The 24692-nt window shown below is 34.0% G+C and overlaps 1 protein-coding gene and 1 long non-coding RNA gene across 12 annotated transcripts; one reads left to right on the top strand and one right to left on the bottom strand.

Moving 5' to 3' along the window:
- Window positions 1–1010: 1010 nt before the first annotated feature.
- On the bottom strand, window positions 1011–23859 carry LOC125677612 (scavenger receptor class F member 1-like). 11 transcript variants are annotated; one of them, XR_008800897.1, is made up of 13 exons: window positions 23726–23858; window positions 23194–23292; window positions 12744–12830; window positions 11714–11840; window positions 10679–11020; window positions 9696–9763; window positions 2921–3066; window positions 2338–2387; window positions 2059–2184; window positions 1825–1908; window positions 1587–1712; window positions 1372–1431; window positions 1011–1273 (listed from the first exon to the last, which is right to left on the bottom strand). XR_008800897.1 is itself a non-coding variant. In XM_056157768.1 (13 exons), exons 8-13 carry the CDS (start codon window positions 2535–2537, stop codon window positions 1119–1121), a joined length of 609 nt encoding a protein of 202 aa, XP_056013743.1. In that variant the 5' UTR covers window positions 2538–2588; window positions 2921–3066; window positions 9696–9763; window positions 10679–11020; window positions 11714–11840; window positions 12744–12830; window positions 23194–23292; window positions 23726–23842; the 3' UTR covers window positions 1011–1118. The 11 variants fall into 11 exon arrangements, 5 of the variants coding, with proteins under 5 accessions (XP_056013743.1, XP_056013742.1, XP_056013744.1 ...); XM_056157768.1 differs by lacking the exon at window positions 1372–1431 and adding an exon at window positions 2470–2588 and having other exon boundaries at window positions 23726–23842; XR_008800893.1 differs by having other exon boundaries at window positions 2338–3066; window positions 23726–23859.
- LOC130052561 (uncharacterized) lies at window positions 16340–17723 on the top strand. Its single transcript, XR_008800899.1, has 2 exons — window positions 16340–17220; window positions 17480–17723. It is a non-coding gene; the product is annotated as an uncharacterized LOC130052561 (long non-coding RNA).
- Window positions 23860–24692: the final 833 nt, after the last annotated feature.

The following is a 24692-nucleotide window of genomic DNA, read 5'->3' as shown; positions in this document are numbered from 1 at the left end:
TAAGAAATACAAAATATAGAATTAGGCAAACAGGGGAACCTGGATATACCAAAGGTGGGACCAGGTGCCTAATATGAGAAACAGCTCCAGTCAACTGGTCACATCCGGCCGCCTTGGACCCTATATCTTCCTTAGGTAAACAAAGTAACATATAGTCAAAATTAGTGTGTCAAAAATGACTTTACAATCGGTATGAACATGCCAGACAGCATTTGACCCAATGGTAGCCTACATTTGCAAGATTTCAACTTCTACAATTGTCATTAATAAATGGGGATTTCCAACAATATGCCACTGCAAATACAAATAAAGTTGATATACTGAGTAAACTAATTTCCTAAATCAGTAATTTGTGTTAATACAAAATTCATATCATATCATTTAACTAATTATATATAGGAATTTTTCGTCAACTGGAGTTCTATTTATAAAACCATCAGACAGCATTTGACCCAATGTGAGAATGTATTGACGAACTAGAGCGTGATAACGACCATAGAATTTGCGAAATGTTGACTTCAATCGTGACTGTTGAAACCCCTGTACCATCAACTTGTTTGTCAGTAGCTTACCTCGATTTAAAAACTGACTATGCGCAAAAGAACCTCTTGCATATTGAATCAGTTGAGATATATAAACAAAGGTGTCCTTTAGTCATGCTATATGATTTCATAGAGAATGAGGTCGCAATATGTTTGGCTGTTCAGTTCCCATTATGGTGCTAAGGCAATATTGGTCGGCGTCATATAACATTCATATTTTCTTTGGAAATATTAAGTAAATAATGTCAAACGCAATTTTCTAAATGAAATTATAATGAATGATAGTAATTTTAATTTGTTTTATACGATAAAAAGTAAGTTAGGGCAGCTTACACAATTTCATCAACCACTTCACAGTATATAACATAACCTTTCCTAACTCATTTTATATCCTATAGAACAAATATGAATTACTTCCTTTCCTCAAATTCCTAAAAGCAATTAAATAAAAATAAATCAAGAACAAACTTTAGAAATTAAGTTTATAATTGGTTCAAATTTGTTAAACACAAAACCAAACTCTTAAATTTCGTTAAAACATTTATAATTTTGTATTGTCAATGGCACTATATTTTACTAACCATTGATTACCATTAGAACACCAACTTTGCAGAAAAACGAAACATAAATATAAGCTGTAAATTGAATGACTGCAACCACACCTAGGATTATGGTAGTATACAACAGCGCATCTTTTCTGTGACTTTCACTGGCACCGCAGTATCTGTATGCTATTGAAAAAAATGTTATGTAATTTGAATTTCACTGTTTAAATGGTATTCACCCTTTTATCAAATGGATTTTATTTTGTTATTGGCATTGTACATACCAATGAAGCGTTGTAAATGCATCTCATTTAGAAATCAACTTCTTTGAATCCAAACGCGATCTTCAATGTTGATTCGTTTATTTTTAATGCCGTAAAGTTGTTTGAAAAATCAAATGTTCTTTCAACAATACTATACTATACATTTTTTTGAAAATCGAGGATTACACATCCATGTCATTATAGTACATTAATGTAAATTATTCAATGTCTCTCACGTTTACATCCGTTCATGTGATGACACAGGTCCTCTGCACAACCACATTGTGACTGACAACTGTCGCCGTAACCTGGATACCGACAAGGTAATTTACAGTCAGACCCAATGTACCCAGGTGGACAAGCTACCCAAAATTGATATCATAATGTAGACTGTGATAATTAGGCATATTCAGCAATTTTACAATATCCATACTCCACTAAACTTTATATCATAAAACACTGCAATTTATGTACCTCTTGAAGTCGTATAGATTGACAACGCAGACAATGAAGTCGTTGAAGCGTTTGGGAAACCTGGAGAAACCGTTGGAGACCCATCTAAAAGAGATAGATATATCTGGAGGAAAAGTAATGGCTTAAAAACAACTATCAATTTCAGATATGTTAATATCGATGTGTTTTAAAGCAATTATCAATTTGCAATACTAAATAGATGATCGATTACATCTAAATCTTTTAGCTACATACCGTCACACCCAGTTACAAAACTGCAGTTTGTTATTTCACAGTTACACCACGATTGACATCGGTCTCCGTAGTTAGGATATCGACACGAAAGCTGACAACATTCACCTTGAAAACCTACATCGCACTCTAAGTAGAAGACATTTATATGTTTGATAACATAATTACTGATTCATGTAAACTTCTTCATATAGATTTAATACAAAGTCACATGTTCATGCATTGTCCAAGAATAGCAAAATAATTAAATCTGATTTATGTGAACAGTTTTGTTAGACTTACCTGAGCATTTCTCCATTCTTGTATCCCATACCTTGCAGTTGTCTTTCGAACTATAAAAGGGATAAAAAAGTATTTCAAATAATGTAAAATTCAGGAGATAAAGAAAAAAAAAACAAGAGAGATAGGACTTACCAGGTTGATTTGTCTGTCACAGTCAATGGTAATAGTGTACAAGCAAACACCGCGATCCAGATACTCATTTCATGGCATTGAGTTATAGCTCTGAGTTAAGCTCTGATTAGTTTTGCCTTCTATATTTAAACAAATCGATCATGAGTCACATGTTCATTGATAAAGAAATGAATCTCATAACACTCATGCATAATTCAACAATCATTTCCCTATACAACGATTTTTAATAAACTTTCCTTGTATGGTCGGATATATATCAATATTATATATATGTGAGACTCTAAAGTGTGATGATTGCTCCAAAGTGTGATGGTGGCTCCAAAGTGCGATGGTCTGTACCAAATCACTGTGTCGTTTACAAACCAATGTATTTCAGCGTGTCCCACCATTGCACTTTGGCGTGTCAGACCATCGCACTTTGGCGCATGACCGGTCCACAATGGATACTTACTCCTCCTAGGCACCTGATCCCACCTCTGGTGTGTCCAAGAGTCCGTGTTTGCCAAACTATCTATATGACATTGCTTATAAGAGTTATGAGATTGATCCCTTTTCGTTATCTTCATGTTTCATTTGGGACGAAAAGGATCTTGACAGCTTCAATGACAAAACATGCATGCAAACATATAAAGCAGCGACTGGAAGTTTTAACTATTTCAGATACGTCGTATCTGTTTAGCTTACAATTAAAACTACCGGTACCTTTGGACCACATAGTGCATTTAACAGCCAAACTTCAAGCATTAGAATTCATTAGGACATATACATCAGGTTTGTTATACAGATTCAGTGAAATCACCATGTCATTTATAGTCGCTAAGTTGCCAAACGAAGTTCTCGGAATCTGGATTCAAGGGTCACAATTACGTTTTAAACAAGGCTTGTGCTTCTAGGTACAAGGTTGGTTTCTTTAAAGATACCTTTGCTTAGCATTCTCTGGGTTTTTTGTGTAGGGGAGTTGACAAGCGAATCACTTAAGAACCAACACTACTACGTCATAGCGACATCGACAACGCGGTAGGCTTATGACACAGACATATAATGATGATCATTGGACAGTCCAAGACTGATCATTTGGGTCAGTCATCAACCTTGTGTTTATTAAAAAGAGGTGGTCCAGCTTATCCGGTCACTTCATTGTCTAAATTGTAGCCTTAAGAGTAAATCCGCCAGAAAATCATGCAAAATACCAAACATCGGCCTAAAGGGTAGTCGCAAAAGATGTTTTTTGTTAACATAAAACATTCTCTGACTGTTATTGTATAATACAATTTGAAAGGATATCAACACAAATTTCGCACTACAATTCCAATGCATGTATCTTGCTATTCGTACTGTCATCATATCTTGGTAAATTTATGTGATTGTACAGATAGATATTTTACGAGGTAATCTTAGAAAATGACTGATTCATAATTATTAAAGACGACTTGTACTGTGTAGTATGCTAGGGGATGGGTGAAAAAGATTTAGCCTATGCATAATTGCGAGGCAGAGGATGTGATATAAAGATAAAAAAAAAATACATAAAATGAGACTTTGAAACAAATTAAAAGACACTGATACATGTATCATATACTAGTGATTATATCAATTTAAATATCGTTATGTTCCATGGTCCTTGAAATTATTATTCCTGTGTATTCAGCATTGTTATAAAGATAGCTAAAATAGCATACTACCAATACACCTTATGCATACTTCCATGAATATCAGGGTCTCATCTTGGACCAAATGAATATCGCCACTGCAATTTAACGGTTGTGTTATAAGCCCTCTACCTTGATGAGGTAAACGGAGTAATCCGAACTCAAAACCTATAGGTAGATATCTGTTCAGAAATCGGTACGAAACAAACCAGACAGCATTTGAGCTGATGTCATGTTGTATTTACAATTTAAATCGTCTTAACGACCATTTAAATCACGAAATGCTGACTTTAAAGGGGGTTGTTGAAACTATGTACCTATTTCAGTAGTCTGTACATCTCCATATGAGTGAAATATTTTCGACAGGGACATTAAACAACATTCATTCAATCAATCAATCAATCAATCAATCAGTAGTCTGTTTTAGTTTAAAAATCGATAGCTCTCGAACATGGAATTAGTGTAATTCCTTCTCGGTATAGACTTACAGAGTTGCAAATGTTAAAAGATTATTCTAACGGTGACTATTTTACATATTTTCAAAGGTGAACGTATTTTAGGCATGCTATGTCATTTCGAGATGGACGTAGTCTTTGTGAATACACAACTTCACAAAAAAACATCAACTAAATCCACTACGCCTAATGGCGACTTCCACGTTGTTTACTGTTGAGCAAACCGGTTTCTTTTGTACTGAAAAATGCAGTGTTGAAAGGATGAGTTACAGATAAGTCCTGTTGAGAGAAAATTGCTGACATTTTGTTGCGGGGAACTGGAATTACGTACAAAGTTCGATGTCGGTACTAACGGAAAATATGGGACAGTTGCATAATCATGATGTGAGATACCAGGTAGGGTTCTCTTGAGGTTGTCACAGCTTCCAGGTGGACAGTTGAGTGTTATTTAGGGTTTTACGACTTTTATCAGTGAATTTCTAAGGTGTCACAGATGTTGTAACATTGTACGGAAGCCTTGTTTCGGGACCCACTCATAAGCATATCATGCCGGAGTTCGAAACCATAGTCGATAAGGGCTTCGATATTGCAGTATCACTGAGGCGGTGTGCCATGTATCTCGTATTTGGGTTCGTGACATGAAGAAAGTTGTCGCAAGGTGCAAACTGAACTATTGTCATCCCCGTTTGAATACATTTAACTCTCAGCCCGGAATTACAGAAGGAGACATGTGTTGTTATACGGGGGGGGGGGGGGGGGGGGGGCTCAAATAACCATATTTATTTCATTTTGCATAATTAATTATTATTTATATTTAATATTTGTTTGTTTTTGTTCAAAACATTTATATTGATCGTTAGAATATTTAAGTTTTTCTTTTCAGGATTCCCTAATCTATATATAAATACGAAGCATCCAGAGGAATCTCCAACATTCCCATAGAAAGTAGTTCCCGTCATTTATTTATTTTTTGTTGGGTACGATATTCCAATAATCTTTCAACCAATGAAAAAACGTGTAACATGTAAAATTAAATGATAAATGTATACTATGTTTGCATCAGTGGAATCAGTAGTGAACCAGTGAATTCTTAGTTGTAGGAACCTGCGGAATTGTGTTCAGAGACCCAGGAGCTATCTTCCTTAATCTACACCATTATATATACATCGGCAATCATGGCATTATTTGTAAGGCTTCTTGTCAAAAATCTTTACATGAACAAATGCCATACATGCAGCATCCTGTGATCATGCTTCACACAAAACCCGAAAATATTGATAACATCTTTGATGTAAATTGCATAGGGCATAACAACTAATTTGATTTCGATTTTGTACAATAACGACACATTATACATGTACAATGTATAAACACCGGAGATGAAAAGAATTTATCCATATCAAAAATAGAAAGGAAACATTTGATACGGAGACATAATATAATTGATAGTATTGCCGCCTGTTGATGGCGTCTACAGGAACTTATCCATCTTCTCATATACTTGAGGATATGATTTATACCTATTTCACGTTAAGATATACTAAAATAACATTTTGACACTAATATAGTTCATGAAATGTCAGTATTCTAGAAGTACCATTACACAATTTCCCGCATCATAATCCAATTTCCGTGAAACACTACAAATTTATTTAATTTCTATACGGAATTATAGTATTCGTTTTGGTAGAAATAACTCATGATTATGATTATTCTTCAGTGTTTACGTTTCCGATTCAAGGATTTAACCGACACATTCGCACTTTGCTGAAGTCAATATAGGTCTATAGATTCTTCCGCCCATACAGGTTCATGTTATTATGAAAATATATATGCAATGAGATTGATTAGATTGGTCTGTTTCAGATAATCAATGAAGGTCCTAACCATACATCGAAGTATTGAAACGGGGCATAATAGAATGGATATGACAAAGAAAAGCCCGATTTTATCACAAAACGAAAGTAATGACCTACGGGTTCATCGATCTTGTTAAGCGAGAAATTCAAGTCGTTTGCTATGCCATTCATAGTTCATTGTTTTGAGATTGGCTCCAAAACGGAAACAGTTGACATTGACAGAGAAACATGCCATAGCTGAATTAAAACACCAAGAAACACGACACTCATTTTCCACCAATTATGGCGTTTTTGAGACAGTTAAAAGATAGAGGAACTATAGACAATCCGCACTGGCATATGAAGGAATTCTAACCACTTTATTCATGAGCTTGATATGTGATGATCTTAAGGTTATGTCTATTCATTAAGTGTGTAACTTTAATAGAAGTTATTGCACCGCGTACATTTAATGGCAATTCGTGGTATAAAAATTAATCTTTAAAACATTCAAAAGTCTTAACAACACATTATTTGAACCACGAGAGAAATTAAAAAACAAAACAAACTTCCCAGCACGTACACATTTTTCCACATAATATTACACAGATAGGATCCTGTTCGGTAAGTCAATGTATATAACAGCCCCCTCCCCAATTCAACAACATACACCATCGGGCGATCCCATCTCCACCAGGCAATTCTATCTCAAGTATTAATGTTTATTTTAACTCCAGGTACCAATACGTATTCCCTAATAAATGTTTCCTTTGTTTTGAAAATAGATCAAGTTTCAGTGAGACATCATATTTATATAAATGTTGGTTTTCCAAAATCACTTTTAAAACATTATGTAGGTACCCCTTTGGGGGGCCTCATGACGTCAGTGCAAGTGTCAAGGACATAAAACATGACATTTCTATTCATAAAATGAATACATGTGCATAACTACATTTTCTAAATCTGAATATCCCCAGTTGATGTCCATTTGCCGAAATGCTGCAAATGCCGAAAACAGTGGTTTTGATTAAAAAAATGAACTTTTTTGAAAAATATATCAATAAATTTATGAACAGATTCCGGAAAAACACATATCAATTTGCCGTTTCCGATACTGGAATTAGTGATCATTATTTTGTATATATTGCTTTTTGAAGAGAGAAAGTGGACTTTTTGTGATTTTCAAAGATTCTTGAAATGCTTATAATGGATTGAATGGGGCTCTTCAATTCAAAACTTTTACTATAAATGGAACTCCGAATGTTGTATGAGCTATATTGAAAGTTGTTTGATTGAAAAGATACAAACATGAAAAATGATATCTTTGAAAGTAGACATTAACGGCAAACTGACAACTCAACTGTATTACAAACGGGATGAATTCAGCTTCTCCATCGTCAACTTCCCATATTTATGTGCAATATTCCATTATCACCTACATATGGTGTTTATATATATCAACTGATTCGATATTCAAGAGCTTGTTCTGTGTATAGTCAGTTTTTAAATCGAGGTAAGCTACTGACAAACAATGTGATGGTACAGGGGTTTCAACAGTCTCCATTGAAGTCCATTGAAATCAGCATTTTGCAAATTCTATAGTCGTTATAACAATCTAGTTCGTCAATACAACCTCGCATTGGGTCAAATGCTGTCTGTCGTGTTTCATACCGATTGTTAAGCCGTTCATGGCACACTGATTTTGACTGCGGATAACTCCGTTTACCTGATCAAGATAAAGGGCTCACGGCGGATGTGACCGGTCAACAGGGGATGCTTACTCCTCCTAGGCCCCTGATCCCACCTCTGGCGTGTCCAGGGGTCCATGTTTGCCCAACTATCTATTTTGTATTGCTTATAGGAGTTATGAGATTGATCACTGTTCGTTATCTTCACCTTTTGTTTGATGCTGGAAACGTGTGTTTATGCAGGGGTTCGCTTACGATTGTGATTTTAGACGTTTTTTCAATTAATTTCTTTACGTAATGAATGATAAATCAAATTCCAAGATGGCGGCATGCAAATTAGCGAAATGGTAAGAATTTCGCCATATGATGGAAGCGGGCGACCATAGCTGCGCACTGATTGTAACTCATGAAGACTTGGAAGTGTCATGAAATGAAATAGGACACGGTCACTTTAAGAATTGTCTTCAACGTTTAATGAGATTCAGGCTAGAATTGTGATCAAACGAACTGCCCACAGAAAAATATACGAGGTAGTTTATCTCATATGTTGTAAAAAGGTCATTATGATTAATACCAAGAATGTTAAAAAAAAAGCTTGTGTGGAGTAAATTAAAAACAAAAACACACAAAGATGCAACTGATTATTGTATAAAAAAAAATAATCGTCTTTAGTGATGACTGTAAAGTAAACAAAAAGTGATGTAAATAATTTTCTAACCTGGAGACGACCCGGAGAAGGATGAACACCAAACTGATTGAATCCTGGTCGAGAGTCATGTATGCGTTTGTTGGTCAGGGGTAGTATTAGATATGATGGTGTTGGTACATTAACTGTGAAAATGGTGATGTTGTTGTCGCAAATATATTGAAATAGTTGGCACTTTTGTATGGCTAATAATTATTTGCTATTTTCAACATGTTATAACGAAATAATGATAACCCGTTCATCGAGCTGGGATTGTGAAAAGATATTTTGAACAAACCCAAATGCATGGCATTGAATGACCAGCTCAAAGCCCGGTTCTCATGACTGAAAATGTGTGGCACAGAATGTAACCAGGACTGCAAAAACCCACAACACCAAAACAGTTTTGATATAAAAGGAACATTATATTGTTATTTTTTGTTGATATATGTTGCGTCAGAAAACCTAGTCCCGGCAACAAAGCAACAGGTACGTGGTAGGGGTGGGCTTTAAATATGTTCAGCATGTGAAATATGTGTACGTCAGAAGACATGTTTCTGATTTCTCAATTATGTGCAGGAAATCAGATTTACTTACATATGTATATCGATGCTTAAAAGTGTTATAAGTTATCTGCCACTATATTTGAATGTCATAAAAATCGTCAATGTTTAAAAACAGTAACTTATGTGTTTGTAACCCAAAAGATATTAATTAAAAATAAATAGCATATCTTTTAGAAAACATTGGCTAGAAACTAGTTTCGTTAACCTCAAGACAAAGAAAGATAAGGATTCCTAATAAACGAAAAAATATGAAAATTTCACCATTACCATACTATCACTTAATATATGCAAGTAATATGAGAGCAGGATTCGGAACAGCTTATGGTCATATTGCTATAATCTTACTGCGTGTCTGATACATACGGGATCCACTACCAACCATAGATTAGCATACACTCACTGAAACAGTCAACCTGCGCATAAAAAAATGGTTTCATCATAGATACAGGTTCCTCAATGCAAAATGCATAACTCTTACGTATAAATAGATGACGTTGGATCTTTAACTTTTTATATCCTTAATTTTTATCAAAATACCTAATTTTCTGAATTTTAAATTCTCTAAAAAGTGATATTATGCAAACATGGATTAGGAACCGTTTCATACTAAGTATTAATGCATATTGTTGCGTGTTTGATTGTGGTATTATCAGATTTTTTAATTTTTACAGACTATGCCATGATATTTAATGTCAATTATTGTTTCACATGTATCGGGTTACTAATTTACAGATCCTGAGTTCATTTCCGCCAGAGCCTTTTTTCTTGCATTTATTGAAATACACATTGTATATTTTTTGTCTTTTTGACAAATGCATTCATCACATATTATTCTTTCGGTCTTGATCCTTTTATTTCGTGCTGATTTAATAAATTATTTCAGGGTGTAGTGAGCCATTTTACTCTTTTCTATTCTCATTGATGACTTTTGTACATGTATCTCCAGATGAATTTATTTTACATTGTACATTGTTCTGTTAGAATGCGATATTAACTTATAAATCACCTACTTCACAGTGTAAATGCATCAACAAATGAAAATTAGATTTATGATAGTGGAAACTTTGATTGAAAATGCTCAGTTTACAACGATACAAGTATACATTAAAATCTTTATAACTTTAATTTAGTGCATTAAAATGTATGTATCATGTTTCACTAGAGCCACATATACTATAACTATCAACATTCAAGAAAAATATTCCATCCATCCACATATGTATTTCCCAAAATTGAATCTTTATTTTTTATATTCTACTTTCATTAAATATATGTCGGAATTCCCGGCAGTACAAATAGACATGCTATAATTATGAAAATGTACCTACCTTATATGCGAAGTATTTGCAATTGCAGTGTATTTATACGGGGTTGGAGATCAATGCAATTTGTAAAGATTCCAAAGGCAAAAACATCGGAAATGTAAATAGTGTCATAAAACTATTGTTTTGAAACTGTGGCTCAATCGACGTTGTACCGTAAAACCGCGCGCTCCCTCACAATTATGTATAATTGAAAAAAAAAAATATTCTGATCATTTTTATAATCTGGTGAATATAAATTGAAACGTAGATCATTGAAAGAAAAATAATAGTTCGCAGTCAAGTGTACATTTCCTGTGTTGAAGTGGGTCTCGAAACTACCAAGGACAGAGGACACGAAGGGGGAATCTGGATAAAAATTAATGTACATATATTAGAACAAAGCACTTATTTGTATTGAATTTGAAAACACTTTGATAGCAGGAAACAGGATTGCAAATACGATATAATTAACCCCTTTGAAACAGAAGTATTGCATAGACTGAAGAGTGGGCTATATGTAAGTGTATACACAGCCTTTATCTCCAATGTAAAGAAATTGTATCGTCATATGACGTCAAATATCATGCTGAGAATAATGCGTGCCATGAAAACAATTGCTGTCATGCATTCATTTGAAATACAAATATTTGATCTTAAATGGTTGGGAAAAAGAATAATTTTCCAGAAAAGGTAAACATATCAATGTCCAACAATCTGAACACTAGTAAATTCGCGGAGAAAATTACATCATCAATTTTATAATTTCAGATTAAGTTCACAATTACGCAATCATTTATCATCCAGTATATGTGTAGAACTAACTTTCAATACAAATATGAATAGACGAATTTAAAGCTAAATAGTAAGCAGCAATTATAGTTCAGTGACAATAACTATACCGGCGACGATTGATTCCTCGATTAGAGCGAGGCACGGTACATCTTCGACTGAGTCTTTTACAAACGATCTTACATGACGGTACATGCATTTTTGTCTTATGAATTATACGTCCACTGCGCAAACCAATTTTAAATGATATCAGACACATTGTTATACAACCTCTAGCCGCAATCTGAGGCAGTCTTCTGCAGCACAAAAACCGACAGTTAAATGTCGACACAATGTAATGAGCTTTTCGTCACCAGCAGACGTCTCCTTAACAAATCCTAGACCGGAATTCGTTGCCCTAAAATGAAAACAGATGAAAAAACTCTGAGAAACACAAGTATTCCAGTCCCACCACATGGACGTTTTGTCAAGGACGACTATATTTACAGTTCTTACCAGGTTTGAAAAAGAACAATGTCCTAAATGTAAACTATATAGTAATTTTATTCAACTATTTGTGTAACATGCATAAAAAACCGAACTAAATAAAGTATTAAAATTATTGCCGTTAAGAACGATTGATAAATTTACTTGAATCCAGTCAGACGTTTTATGTGGGCAGGCAGATGGAATCTGTATACGGTCCGACAAACCATGTTAGGGCCTTGAAACGATATTTTAACCATTAACACTGATCTTATAGTCTTCATCAATAAAGTAGTGATTCTATTGTTTTGCTGTTCCGTCCACACATGTCCCGAAAAGGTGAAATGTTCTTTTTAATGTGAGTTAGAGGAGATCTTTTGTCTAATAGAAACGGTTATATGTATGGCGTTTTATGAGAAATTCAAATGCGTAATGACAAGACAGTTGTTTTGAGCACGATAGCACGATAGACTGTTCATCGGACGGCGTAAGTATATGTGCAGTTCTCTCTAGCGAGGTTTACACATTAACAGTAAACTGCGTGTTCAGCTGTTGAGGTACATCAATATTTGTGCATCTAAAACGTCATATACATAAGATGTGTTTCAAATGGAAAATATATATATATATATATATATATATATATATATATATATATATATATATATTCCGTTATTAGGCAATATGTCGTTTGGAATACTTGGGACAATCATTTTTTCAAGCTAAGAAAATAGCAATCTGAATAAACCATTTTAATTGAAATACAGAAAAGTCACACACGACGTGATAATATTGTTTTTGAAGTGTTTTTGACAGTGATGTTTTTAGAGGGTACCTTCAGATATTCCCATCAGACGTTTATAGTCAGTTTTTTCCTCCTCTGAGACAGCGGCCACCACGCAGCATCAAATAGATCATGTAACTGGAAAAAAAATACATTCAAAATAAGATACAGCAGTCACATATGGTGTGACAATTTGAATGTGTTTTGAAGCGTTTGAAGAGTGTTCCTTCTTCATTAGACGTTTATAGTGATTTTTGCATCCTCCAAGACAGCGGGCACCACACGGCATCGAATAGATTCAAACTTTTAAGACAAATATCAGACATCGGGAAACAAAATCACGATGAAATTGTATGATGATATGAATATTATTTGGGTATGCATAACATTGGTTTCAAAAAAGGGGAGGGTAAAGTGAAGTTGACGTCACAATTGTCTGCAAAACCCAAAAGCTCCAAATCCTAAACCGTGGGGGTGGGTGGGGGGGCGTTTGCGAGATAATAAGAAGTTGGTCCTGAAATTCAATTCACCGGTTCCTGAAATTTTATCATATTCCACTATAATACAATAATACTATATAAAAAGAGGGTAACCTATATATTAAACTATGTTCGTTAAAATATCCAACTTGGCATGTAATGATAACAAAAAAAGTATATGTTCGGAAAAAATAACATTCTCTCTCTCTCTCTCTCTCTCTCTCTCTCTCTCTATCTCTCTCTCTCTCTCTCTCTCTCTCTCTCTCTCTACTAAATGAGGACGTCCTCACAATGTGTAGAAGATAATACATCCATATATTATTCAAAAGGCAAAAAAGTAATGTGTTAGGTATAGCTATAGGGCCTCTAAAAAGTTTATCTAATACAATCTTTCGAAATATGAGAAACAGTTTTTGAGAAAGAATATTATTCACCACATGTCCTCACACCACTTGTTTTCACTTATCAAATAGTTTATATCCACATCTTTCACATGCTGTTGGTCACATTTATGAGGACGTAATTGTGAGGACATTTTTTTGGTCCTCAGTGCAAATCTGTCCTCACAACTTTTTTCCATATGTTGAAATTTGTCCTCACTTTACACGTTTTACTGCTCTCTCTCTCTCTCTCTCTCTCTCTCTCTCTCTCTCTCTCTCTCTCTCTGTTCTTGATGATGTTTTGAATTGTTTACCTTTGGTTAAGTTGATTTACACAAAAAATGATTTTTTAAAAGATTGAATCTTTAAAAAAAAACCATGAATTGTTATTTAAAAGGTTCGCACCTGATATTTGGAAGAGTGTCAATCCTTTAGGAAGTGTATTTTTGATTTCTACTTTGAAGGGGAATTAGGACATTACAAAAAAAAACTGGGGACGCAATGCTTGCTATTGAGCTATAACGTTCTATACATGACCCTTTTGCACTTAAAATTCACTCAAGATTTATTCAATTAAACTGGATTTGCCTGTCGGTGTCAACACAACATAAACAACACAAATCAATGATTACATAAGATAGATACATAATCATGTCTTCTAACAACATAGATTAAAAACAGGTTTAATACAAGTAATGGAAATAATTAGTGACCTTTTTGCACTGGATATGCGAAAAAAATTCATGATATCAAATTCGAGAGTTTAAAAAGACATAGTAGAGTTTAAAAAGACATAGTAGGAGTAATACCAATTTCTAAAATTCTTCACAATTTTCAAGGTATTGTGTTAAAATTTAAAATAGAATAAAAATATGGGGCGTAGAGGTCAAATTTTAGAATTATTGGTGAAAATACTGAAATTTTATACACAATTTCAGGTAAATGTATTTAGACTTTTTGAAAGAATCGGTGTTCTGTTTGAAAAACAAATATTTTAATCACATTTAATAAATCACAACATTTGAACTAGTTCCAACTCAGAACTACTTGTATCATAATTCATAAAACTTATAGTCCTTGCCAAACCCTTTAACAATTTGAATTGACACAAAACAAAAATTCAACTGAAAAGGGTTAAGAAATATATGTGGAATCAGTATTGAACCATTAAATACTTAGTTGTAGCATCCTGTGCAGCTGTGCTCAAAGTTCAGAAGCCAACTTCCTTAAATCACATGATACGGATTCGATATAATTAACATGTTCCACAGTGTGTAAGTATTACAAGTTAATACTTGCATACGTTGATTGTACATGCAATTTCGGGCATGCTCATTGTGTTATTTGGTCGTCAAAACATTGATAAAAAAGTAATAGTGAAGAATTGCTGACGTAGTAAAGGCATCCTTAACCTGATCTGAATATGCCAAGGACTGCGAAAAATCGCATACGGGACACATAAACATAGACATGTTAATCATTTTTGTTATGTTTTGTACCACATTTTCAAAAATTACTTTCCAGTTTATCAATTCTTTCGAACACTCATCCATTTAAGGTTTTCAATGATATGCTTCTTTATTCGGGTATTTCATTTGGTTCAATTACGGCGCCAGCCTTATGTTTTTTCAAATGCTCACCCATCTCCTCGTCCTCATCTCTTGTATGATATATACTCCTTTTCCTGTCGTTCACATTTACATCTGTATTTTCATTTTGTGTACTCATATTTGTACAAGTGCTAACTGTTCTGCTCAGTGCTCACAATGTCTGCCATGCTCGCCATGTTGCAATCCTGAGCATTCGCTTCAGTGATATTTATCTTATATCTCCTATCAATTCGGGAATTTCTACCTATACTGGAAATTTTCGAACATTAACAGGTACTCTGAACAGTTTTACACAATTTTGTCCACACTCCAATACCGTTTTCAATAGTTTTAAGATTTATACCCAGTGCAATGTTTTCGTGACCAACCATACATGACAAACTTACATTGAAGTCTATGGGAAGAGCATATTTCGTTAAACTATTTTAAAACATATTACATTGACATTTAAATATATTCGCAGGACACTTAAGGTAACGAATGAACTCGGTATGATAATGAGATCATAATGAGCTGATACGTCATGACAGTTGCTCCGCCTTGATCAATCCATATTTGGATACACATACACAAACTCTAATTTTAGGATCATATAAAAATATATCGGAATATTGCCTTTATTCTACGCTTAAAATAAGTCAAATTTCCCTGATTTGACAACATATCACAAGGCATTATGATGAGAAATGCCCCGGTGAAGTTTGTCGTATGGTTGGAATCAGCGTCTAAAATGCGCTTACTAGGCACATGGCAAAGACGACGCGACGTTCAGAAGATGTCAGCTGTACAACTTTGAAATCGGAAAAATCAAGTTAAATTCTTGTAATTGAAATAATGATGTATGAATACCTGAAACCAAAGTTGTCAACAATGAAAGTAGACAACATTTACTGTGTTTTATACATTGACTCAATACTTTAGAGGTAGTATATACATAGTTTGATATTCTTTGTTTACATACTGCACACGTAGCCGATGTGTAGCATATTAGGTGCACACACGCAAAACAGGCCTATATGTTAGAGAACTGATGCTCAAATGGTACCAGTTGTTGTTTGTTTATATAAACATGATTTACATGGGTACAGGCGGGTATCTAGGCAGTAAAATCCACAGGCACCTAAAGTATGGATATTACATGTACTTATCCCCCCCCCCCCCTCTTTCTTTTGATTTTTTTTTCTTGCTATAATTTCTCTGAAATAAGTAAATTCCCTGTCTATCTCATCCTTCTTTCGATTCAAGTAATCCTTTCACGCTTTTTGTAAGCTTCTACTGGTATGATTTAATTTATTTATTGATCCACAAACATGTTGGCATACAATTATGTTACACAATGATGAGATATGTATAATGATGACAAACTAAATACTAACAGTTCATATGCATATTTGTAAAGACGTTTATATATATTTGGCATGTACATATGACGTCAAACTGTTTATATAATTTAGTATTGCATGTATAACATTAGCAACCAATAATTTATTACAAAATTTGTGCTCATTTTTTTATTCCCGGACAAGGCCAATCTCTAAAGCTTACAAAAAGTGTGAAACGATTACAGTACTGTAAAAATCGAAAAAGAAATGAGTTAGACCGGTAATCAACACATTTCAGATTTATCGCTGCAAAAAATATTTTTCAAAAATGGGGGTTGGGGGCGCTATTATCAGTGTATCAGGTATCTGTGGTAATATCTTGTACAAATGCACGTGTAACTACATTAATTTTGATGCTCTAGGTTTACAGTCACATTTAATTTTATCAAGTGACATACTAGAAAAAAAATAAACTTGGGATATTTTCACTTACATTACAGTTTGAATAAATGGAAGAAAAATAAAAGACCCTGAATGCATACTGATTGCCCACATTTTTTATGTGTATTTGAGACCCTTCTTTAATACATTGAATGTTTGCGGCATACGTATTTATAAAATGAGATAATGCTATTTAAAGATGTGCATGATACCAACAAGAATGTGAACTTTTCAAAGAGCATGATATTTCCAATTTTCCACATCTCTAGACCAGTGACCACAAATGTACATACAAGGTAATTTTTACAAACTTTAAATAATCCAATCAGGCACTGTATATACATAAATATAGGCATTATTTACATCTAATCAATATTAATTTCTTTAAAATGATAAATAAGAGAAAATTCATATGAAGCATGTTTTGATATTGCTGTATGGTATGAAATTTGAATGTTTTCATGTTATAATGCACATGTAAACTTGAACACTTGGACCTACAGTATTGTGTTTTAAATATTTTTGACTGGCAACTTTCATCTTTTTTCCATTTAGTACCCACAGATGACAGCCGTATTGACTCCAGTAGATAATATTCATCTCCATCAGCTGGTCACTACGCTGTACATAGTGGTCAAACCAGGATATCCACTGATTGCATTCAGTGATGTGAATTGTCATCTAGATTTGTGCTTATGAACTTTAGTAAACTGTCAAGTTTTAATATGAAGAAAATGACTGCTGAAAAAGCATCTAATCTTGTGTTCTATGAATGTTTTCAATTAAACACAAAACAAAATGAGAAATAGTTTTATTGAAACTTGATTGAAATTCACTTTGAATTACTTTACATTGACTGAGTACTTCAAATTTTAATCTTTCTACATTTTCAGGGTCAAGTGATAAAAAGCATTTGAGAGTGAAGGGGGGGGGGGGTGTCATATGAAGTAAAAAGATTGACACTCATTTGGTGAACTAGATATTTTACACACTGCAGCCACTTATCTTTATTTTCAATAATGAATTAAGAATATTTCTTAAAACTGGGAAAATATACCCTCTCCCCAAGTAGTGGAGGAGTATGTGTCACTTCTGGTTTTTCAGTAGCTTGTATGATGGCTGTATTCTAGATACATATTTTGTTGAAAGCAATTTTAATTTTCAAGTTGTCACCTTAAACTATTTCTAAAAGAAATCCAACTCGAGTCATTAAGTATTCCCACGGATTTTTTTTTATATACACAGTGATATAATACAAATATTCATTGCAGAACAAGATACATATACCCCCCCCCCCCCCCACCGCATTGTGTATGTTTCAATGCAAGAGCAGATGCTGCATGGGTCCAGACTCCTACCCAAACCCACTCAATTTGAAAAGTAATAACTCCATGACATTTTAATCGTTTTTAAAACTATCAAATTAAGTTATCCCCTTCCCTAAACTGTGTTTCATTGCAAGAGCAGCATGGGTCCAGATATAGACAACCACCCTTCAACAGTGTTTCATGAAAACATACATGTAGTGTATCATATTTTTGTATATATTCTACATCTATTTAGTAGATACTGCATGTTTGTAACATTGTTTAGACCCCACCCCACAATGCAGGGATTGACACCCGAGACTATATTCCTGGATCAGTGCATGATTTTCACCGCGAATCGTCAGTTACAAATTACGCACTGAGTTCGATCTGTTATTAAGCTCAGAAATATAAGAACTTGCTGTACTAATGGCCATCACGTATGATGTGTTCGAGGTAATGCAGATAATTCAACACCGCACCGATCTCTGTGAAATTAAATGCATACTTCTTTGCATCAGATTAAATTTTCAAAAAAATATATAGATACTGGTGTGTTGTATTCATACCAAAGCGAAGAAATATTTTTTGAATATATGTAATACATATATTACACACTTGTTTGTTTAACACATTCACATTGACGGGATTATTTCGTTTTAGGCCTAGATCGAGGGTAGATAGTGCATGTATATTTATATGTGTAGTCTGATTAAAACCAGCTCCCTTCTAATGGTCCCTGACGACGATAGGGGGAAAAAAAAGGGGGGGGGGTAATCAGACTCATTCATTCATGAGGTCTAAGATTGTCTGCAATCAGTATTTCATATATAGTTATAATATGTGCAGTGCAGAAGTGTGAACTCTGATAGTATCAGTAATTCTGAATGATTGTTTTCTTATTTTCATTACTGTACATGCCCCCCCCCCCCCCCCCCCTTCCCAAGGAACCATGATTGGCGAATAAACAATATATATATAGAGAGAGAGAGTTAAAAGATTAAAACTAAAGTAAATGTTTCTTGGTTAAAATACATTGGTTGTCCTGCGTACATGTATCATGTATATATTTACAATACATAATAAATTGTAATTTTCCCACCGTGTTACTTCCCTTTCCAGTCTCTAATTTTGGATCAATATTCTACATCAGTGCTGCGTTTGAATATTAATTAGATAGCGTGTTTACATGCATATCGAAGATAAAACTGGACGGCGGTAAGAGGAAAATAAATGTATTGTGATACCATGAGATTATTTGAAAGCTTTGAACAAGGCTTTATCTAGAAATCACTGTCCAAATCTTGAAATATTCTTGAACAATACACTGAACTCGAGAAAAAACACAAATAAACAAAGTGCAGGGGTAGCTTTTCATCTAGCGGGCCATTTTTAACTTATTTGCAAGCGGATGATCCAATTTGGACAGTGAATACTCGATTCTGTGAAACTTATTCTTTTCTATCATGCCATGTTTTTATTGATTTATGTACAGCTGGCTGTGCGCCGTGTCGATTTATGATCATCTATTTGCGTCTTGTATAATCTGGTCAAATGACGTCATATGACCCTTGACATCTTAAGTAAACATACGAAGTGAAAGTACAGGAGGCGTATATATGTTGTGGTACTTGAAAAGTGTCTTTAGTTTTTTAATATTAATAAATGACCTACACCCAAAACAATAGGATATAAAGTATCATTTTTCTGAATAATTCTTAAACATGACCTTAAGTCACACGCGTTGGTAAAAAATTACATGAAAGGTGAAGATAACAAACAGTTACATGTAAAACTTAAACGGTACCAATTTTGATGCACCAGATGCGCATTTCGACAAATAATGTCTCGTCAGTGATGCTCAACTGAAATGTTTGAAATCCGAAATAGCAATGACATTTTAGAGGTATTATAGCCAAAAACAGAGTGCCAAAAAAGTGGAGTCAAATTCCTCTAAGGATAAGAGCTATGCGTGAAGGAGATAATCCTTAATTTTGAAATGAATTTCTAAATTTTATAACAGCAATTAAATATACATCCGTATTTTCAATGTAGTAACAAAGTGCTTAGCTACTGGGCTGTAGAGACCCTCGGGGACTATATGAAGTAAAATTAAACCTGTACCGCACTTATTTTAGAGATTTATTTTTATTTTAAAAGCTCAAGTGTAAAAAGGCCAGCTTCCAATGATTTGCCAGCTATGTGAATTCGATCTACTTCAATTTCATCATTATTTAATACTCGAAGTGAGTCTTAAGCCACTCTTTAAAACGTTCAAGATTGCGTGCACATTTTTTATGCGTGGAGAGGCATCAAACATTACAAAATCTCACAAAGAATCAGCCTTATTTGTTTACGTTCACTTTGGCGATGACACATAATCTTTGAATTTTAGTAAACGTGCAAAATTTTACAAAAATGATTTTATGGTGATGCTGATTACCATGTCTCAACAATGACAAAAAGCAACACTTTTATGCATTTATAAAATGACAAAGATGATGATAACGATCAGTGATAAAAACTTAATCTGTAAATATTGATACCACTGTTTAAAGTAATCTAAAAATAAAGCACAATCTGGATGTCTCAAGTATTAACAAAGGAAGCCTTAATATACAGTTGTTTTATCAATGTTTCAAGCTATAGGAAAACATCCGAAAACGAATTGAATGTAAAGAACAATAACTCAAATAAAACTTTAGCAATCTTAGCGAGACTTGTTTTTGAATTGCATCAGTCATTCGTACCATACCAATGTCTTTGCTGTCGTTATGATTGTATCAGATGTGCATACTTCCTCTTGGCAAACACATGACTAAACAAGAAGAGTAACTATATTGAATGTCCTTCAAATTGTACATAATGTCTTATCTTGTCATGAAATGGAAAATAACGAACAGTAAGCAATCTCATAACTCCTATAAGGAATATAAAATAGAGAGTTAGACAAATATGGATGTTATATATACCAGACGTGGGATCAGGTGCTTAGAAGAAGTGCGTATCCCTTCTCGACTCCTGTGAGCCTTATCTTCACCAGGTAAACGGAGTAATCCGTAGCCAAGGCAGTGTGCCATAAAAGGCCTAAAAATCGATATGAAATATGTCAAGCAGTCATATATTGCGAACATGGAGGAGTAGATTTCTGTGCTCCATAAAGCGTATTATTAGTCTTGATGAGCTGATGAATATTTTATATTTAAGCAATGAATTATTGTGTTTTGAAAGATGTAGTCACATGACTGCAGTGGTGTGTGCATACAAATTGAACAACACGCCTTAGCGTGTTATGAAAATCTGTTTGTACACACCGTTGCAATTATGAAACTACATCTTTCAAAAAGCAATAACCCATTGCTTATATTTACATTTTAAAACCATTTTTTAATGTTTGCATTTGTCATGTATATCTCAAATTTCCCGCCTAATTATTCGGGTAAGTAGCGATTAACGGAACAGCCGTGGAAAGCAAAATGTGATGCCATAACGTAAAGGAAAATAGTGTGCAATGCTGAAAAAAATCAATAGACCAATTCTTGCATTGATTTTCATTAAAAATCAAATTATTAACAAAGTTTACAATCTGAATTCGGTTTCAAATTCAAATGTCCACTCTGTCGGCTGAGAATCGCCCGTGCGACCATCGTACTCACTTCGAAATCAAAACCTATTCTCAAATCAACAACATCAAATCTGTTCAACACTTTACACGGTCATTCCTCACGCCACACTGAATAATGGCTTTTTGACATCATTACATGACATATTCATGAAAAAGTAAAGTTAACGAATATATGTAGACTACGATCACACAGTTCCCATAAAAGAGTACAAAATTAAGAGTTGAGCAAAGGTGGACTCTTGGACACAAACGAAATGGGATCAGATGTATAGGGAGTGTAAGCATTCCATGTCTACCGGTCATCCCCACCATGAGTCCTATATATTGATCAGAAAAACGGAGTAATCTGTAGTCAAAATAAACATACTGAAAGACCTCACTGTTAGTATGAAATATACCAGACAACATTCAACTTAATTACAAATTATATTTGTATCATATCGTATTAATGACAGTATTTCGAAAAGTATATGTTCGTTAAAGCAATGTAATTAATACATACAACATATAACAACACATATACAATTACGTCGACCTCAGAAACGTTGGACCATAGCCTTCTGGTTGAATGTCCATTGGTTGGACGAGAGTCGCTTTAAAAAGGAGTTGGAAAAATCCTAGTTAATAAGCCAAGGATTTAGTTAATGAGACAAGAAGTTTAAAATACGGCGGCTTTATTTAATATGATGTTGAGTGCCAAAATAGTAAAAATAATTGACTGTCAGTGTCCCCCCCCCCCCCCCACTATTCTTTTATAGTAGTGAGTTGGTCGATTATAAGGTAGATGTTATGACTATTGGTCCCAAGTGATAAATGACAATCCCCTTCTCTCTCACCCCCCTCTTAAACAAACACTATACGATTTAAGAAGTCGATCGATTTTCAGGTTGATGTCAATAATTTTAAAAGCCTGTACCCCCTCCCCTTTTAAAAATCATAAATTAAATCGATATCGACAAACCAGCTCTTTCCCCAAGACGCGTTGTAAGTTAATGCATCAATATGATTAAAACCAGATCTTTTCTACCTTCTCCTGTGTAAAGGTTAAAAGAAAAATGGATTTTGATTAGATTGGCTTAATAATGCACGCTACATCTAAATGTACAAACCTTGAATGCTTTCAAAAACATTATGATCTACAAGGGAACACAACATGTTTGCGAACATGTGTCATTCTATGATAAGATATCTACCAACACGTTCCACCCTTTCTGTGACCTGGATATCCATCCGAGTCCGTCAATATCACTGTAATATAAATGCTTACTGACGGAATTTATCCTAAATTTGACACAGCAGCAGGCTCAACCATGTATGGCCGAATCTTAAATACTTACGGGGTGTCATCGATGTAGGAACATTAACTATCTGTGCAATAATAAGATCTGGTTTTAATGTTCCAAATTTATTCTGTCTCCTCCTGAGAGGGTGAAATACTGAAACATAACAACAAAGGTATATAAGTAAGAATTCACATATAACATAACTGACTATATGACAATTACGAACCATTTCCAATCCTAGTGACCAATCCGAATTTTATACAATGCCAAAATTGGAAAATAAACGAAAATGGAAGTTCTACACAGAAGCGATTCTTAATTTTAAACTCTACAAACTTACCTACCAAAACATCAATGTACACACACACAAACATGCAAGACGGTAAGTAACAGCAATATTAATCAAAGATTTGATATACAAAATACATTGGACTGGTCCATGTTTTATACCTAGCCTGAGCCAATGATCAACATGTGTAATGAGTAATAAGTATAAATGCACAAAATCTCACTCAAAAATTGCATGAAAGCATCAATATACATTACGAAGAATGTGATTAACATTATGCACTTGATAAACACTTACTCTTTGGCTCTTGATAGCTCGAAAAACTAAAAAAAACTTCACACAACGTGTTTGCGGGGAAAGCAGTGATTCTAAATAAAAAAAACTAACAACTGCAAAACGAGCAAATAAGAAAATTCCGGAATTACAATTCCATCACACTATCCATTCTGTATGCTTTATGACTTTCAATAGAATTGATCTATTCACACACATACTTAGTTGCTGCAGCAACATTGACACGTATGCCGTCATGACGTATCATAAGAATACAAATATAGGTCAACTAATAATAGTGCGTAATGTGTGCCAATAAGTAATCCCACATACTAATTAAAAAACCTGCATATACATGTACATTGTCAATGACGAACCCCAACGTCAATTTTAAATACCAACTTCAGAGTATCTGTGAGTAGAATCGGAGTGGTGTTTACCAACGTACGTTTTGATGAATGAAAACAAGATATAGATGTTTCCGTATTCCAATTTGTTTAGATTGACGAATAAGTAATCTGTGAAGCCACAAAGCTTGTTCATTGGTTTATTGCGAGGAATAGTAGTGAAAAAGTGTAAAACCAAAATTCGTACGTTTTGAATCTGTTGATTTGGAAAACTTTTATGATTTAAATTCACTAAAACTTCTTTTGGTTTTAATGAGAATCCACATTTGATTTGTAAACGCGACTTCTCGCACATGTTTTACGTCAGACTTTGATATAGTGTTTCTATAGATATATCATTCAATGTTTTCATTTTTGTATACAAATTCTGAAATCAAATACTACACAAAGTGTAACTTCTGAAATACAAAATAAAGTGTAAGTCCAAATGATTTAAAAAAGAAGTACAATGTATTAAATTTTATGAATATATTAGATAAGTACAAATGCCTAAAATCTTAATATTTCAATTTCGTATTTCTAGTTTTATATACTTTGATCTTTCATATACATGTAACATTTAAATTCATCCATGCAGTTAACAG

The sequence above is a fragment of the Ostrea edulis genome, chromosome 3 (genome assembly GCF_947568905.1).
Source record: "Ostrea edulis chromosome 3, xbOstEdul1.1, whole genome shotgun sequence".
Classification (NCBI taxonomy): Eukaryota; Metazoa; Mollusca; class Bivalvia; order Ostreida; family Ostreidae; genus Ostrea; species Ostrea edulis.
Note: the sequence above shows the minus strand (reverse complement) of the source record. Positions and strands in the feature narration are given on the sequence as shown.

Excerpts from the sequence above, each read along its gene's own strand:
- LOC125677612 (XM_056157767.1), bottom strand. The coding sequence starts at position 2,537 with ATGAGTATCTGGATCGCGGTGTTTGCTTGTACACTATTACCATTGACT. Across the intron at positions 2,388-2,469 it reads GTGACAGACAAATCAACCTG|TTCGAAAGACAACTGCAAGG; the intron begins GTAAGTCCTATC and ends TCCCTTTTATAG. Across the intron at positions 2,185-2,337 it reads AAGAATGGAGAAATGCTCAG|AGTGCGATGTAGGTTTTCAA; the intron begins GTAAGTCTAACA and ends TCTTCTACTTAG.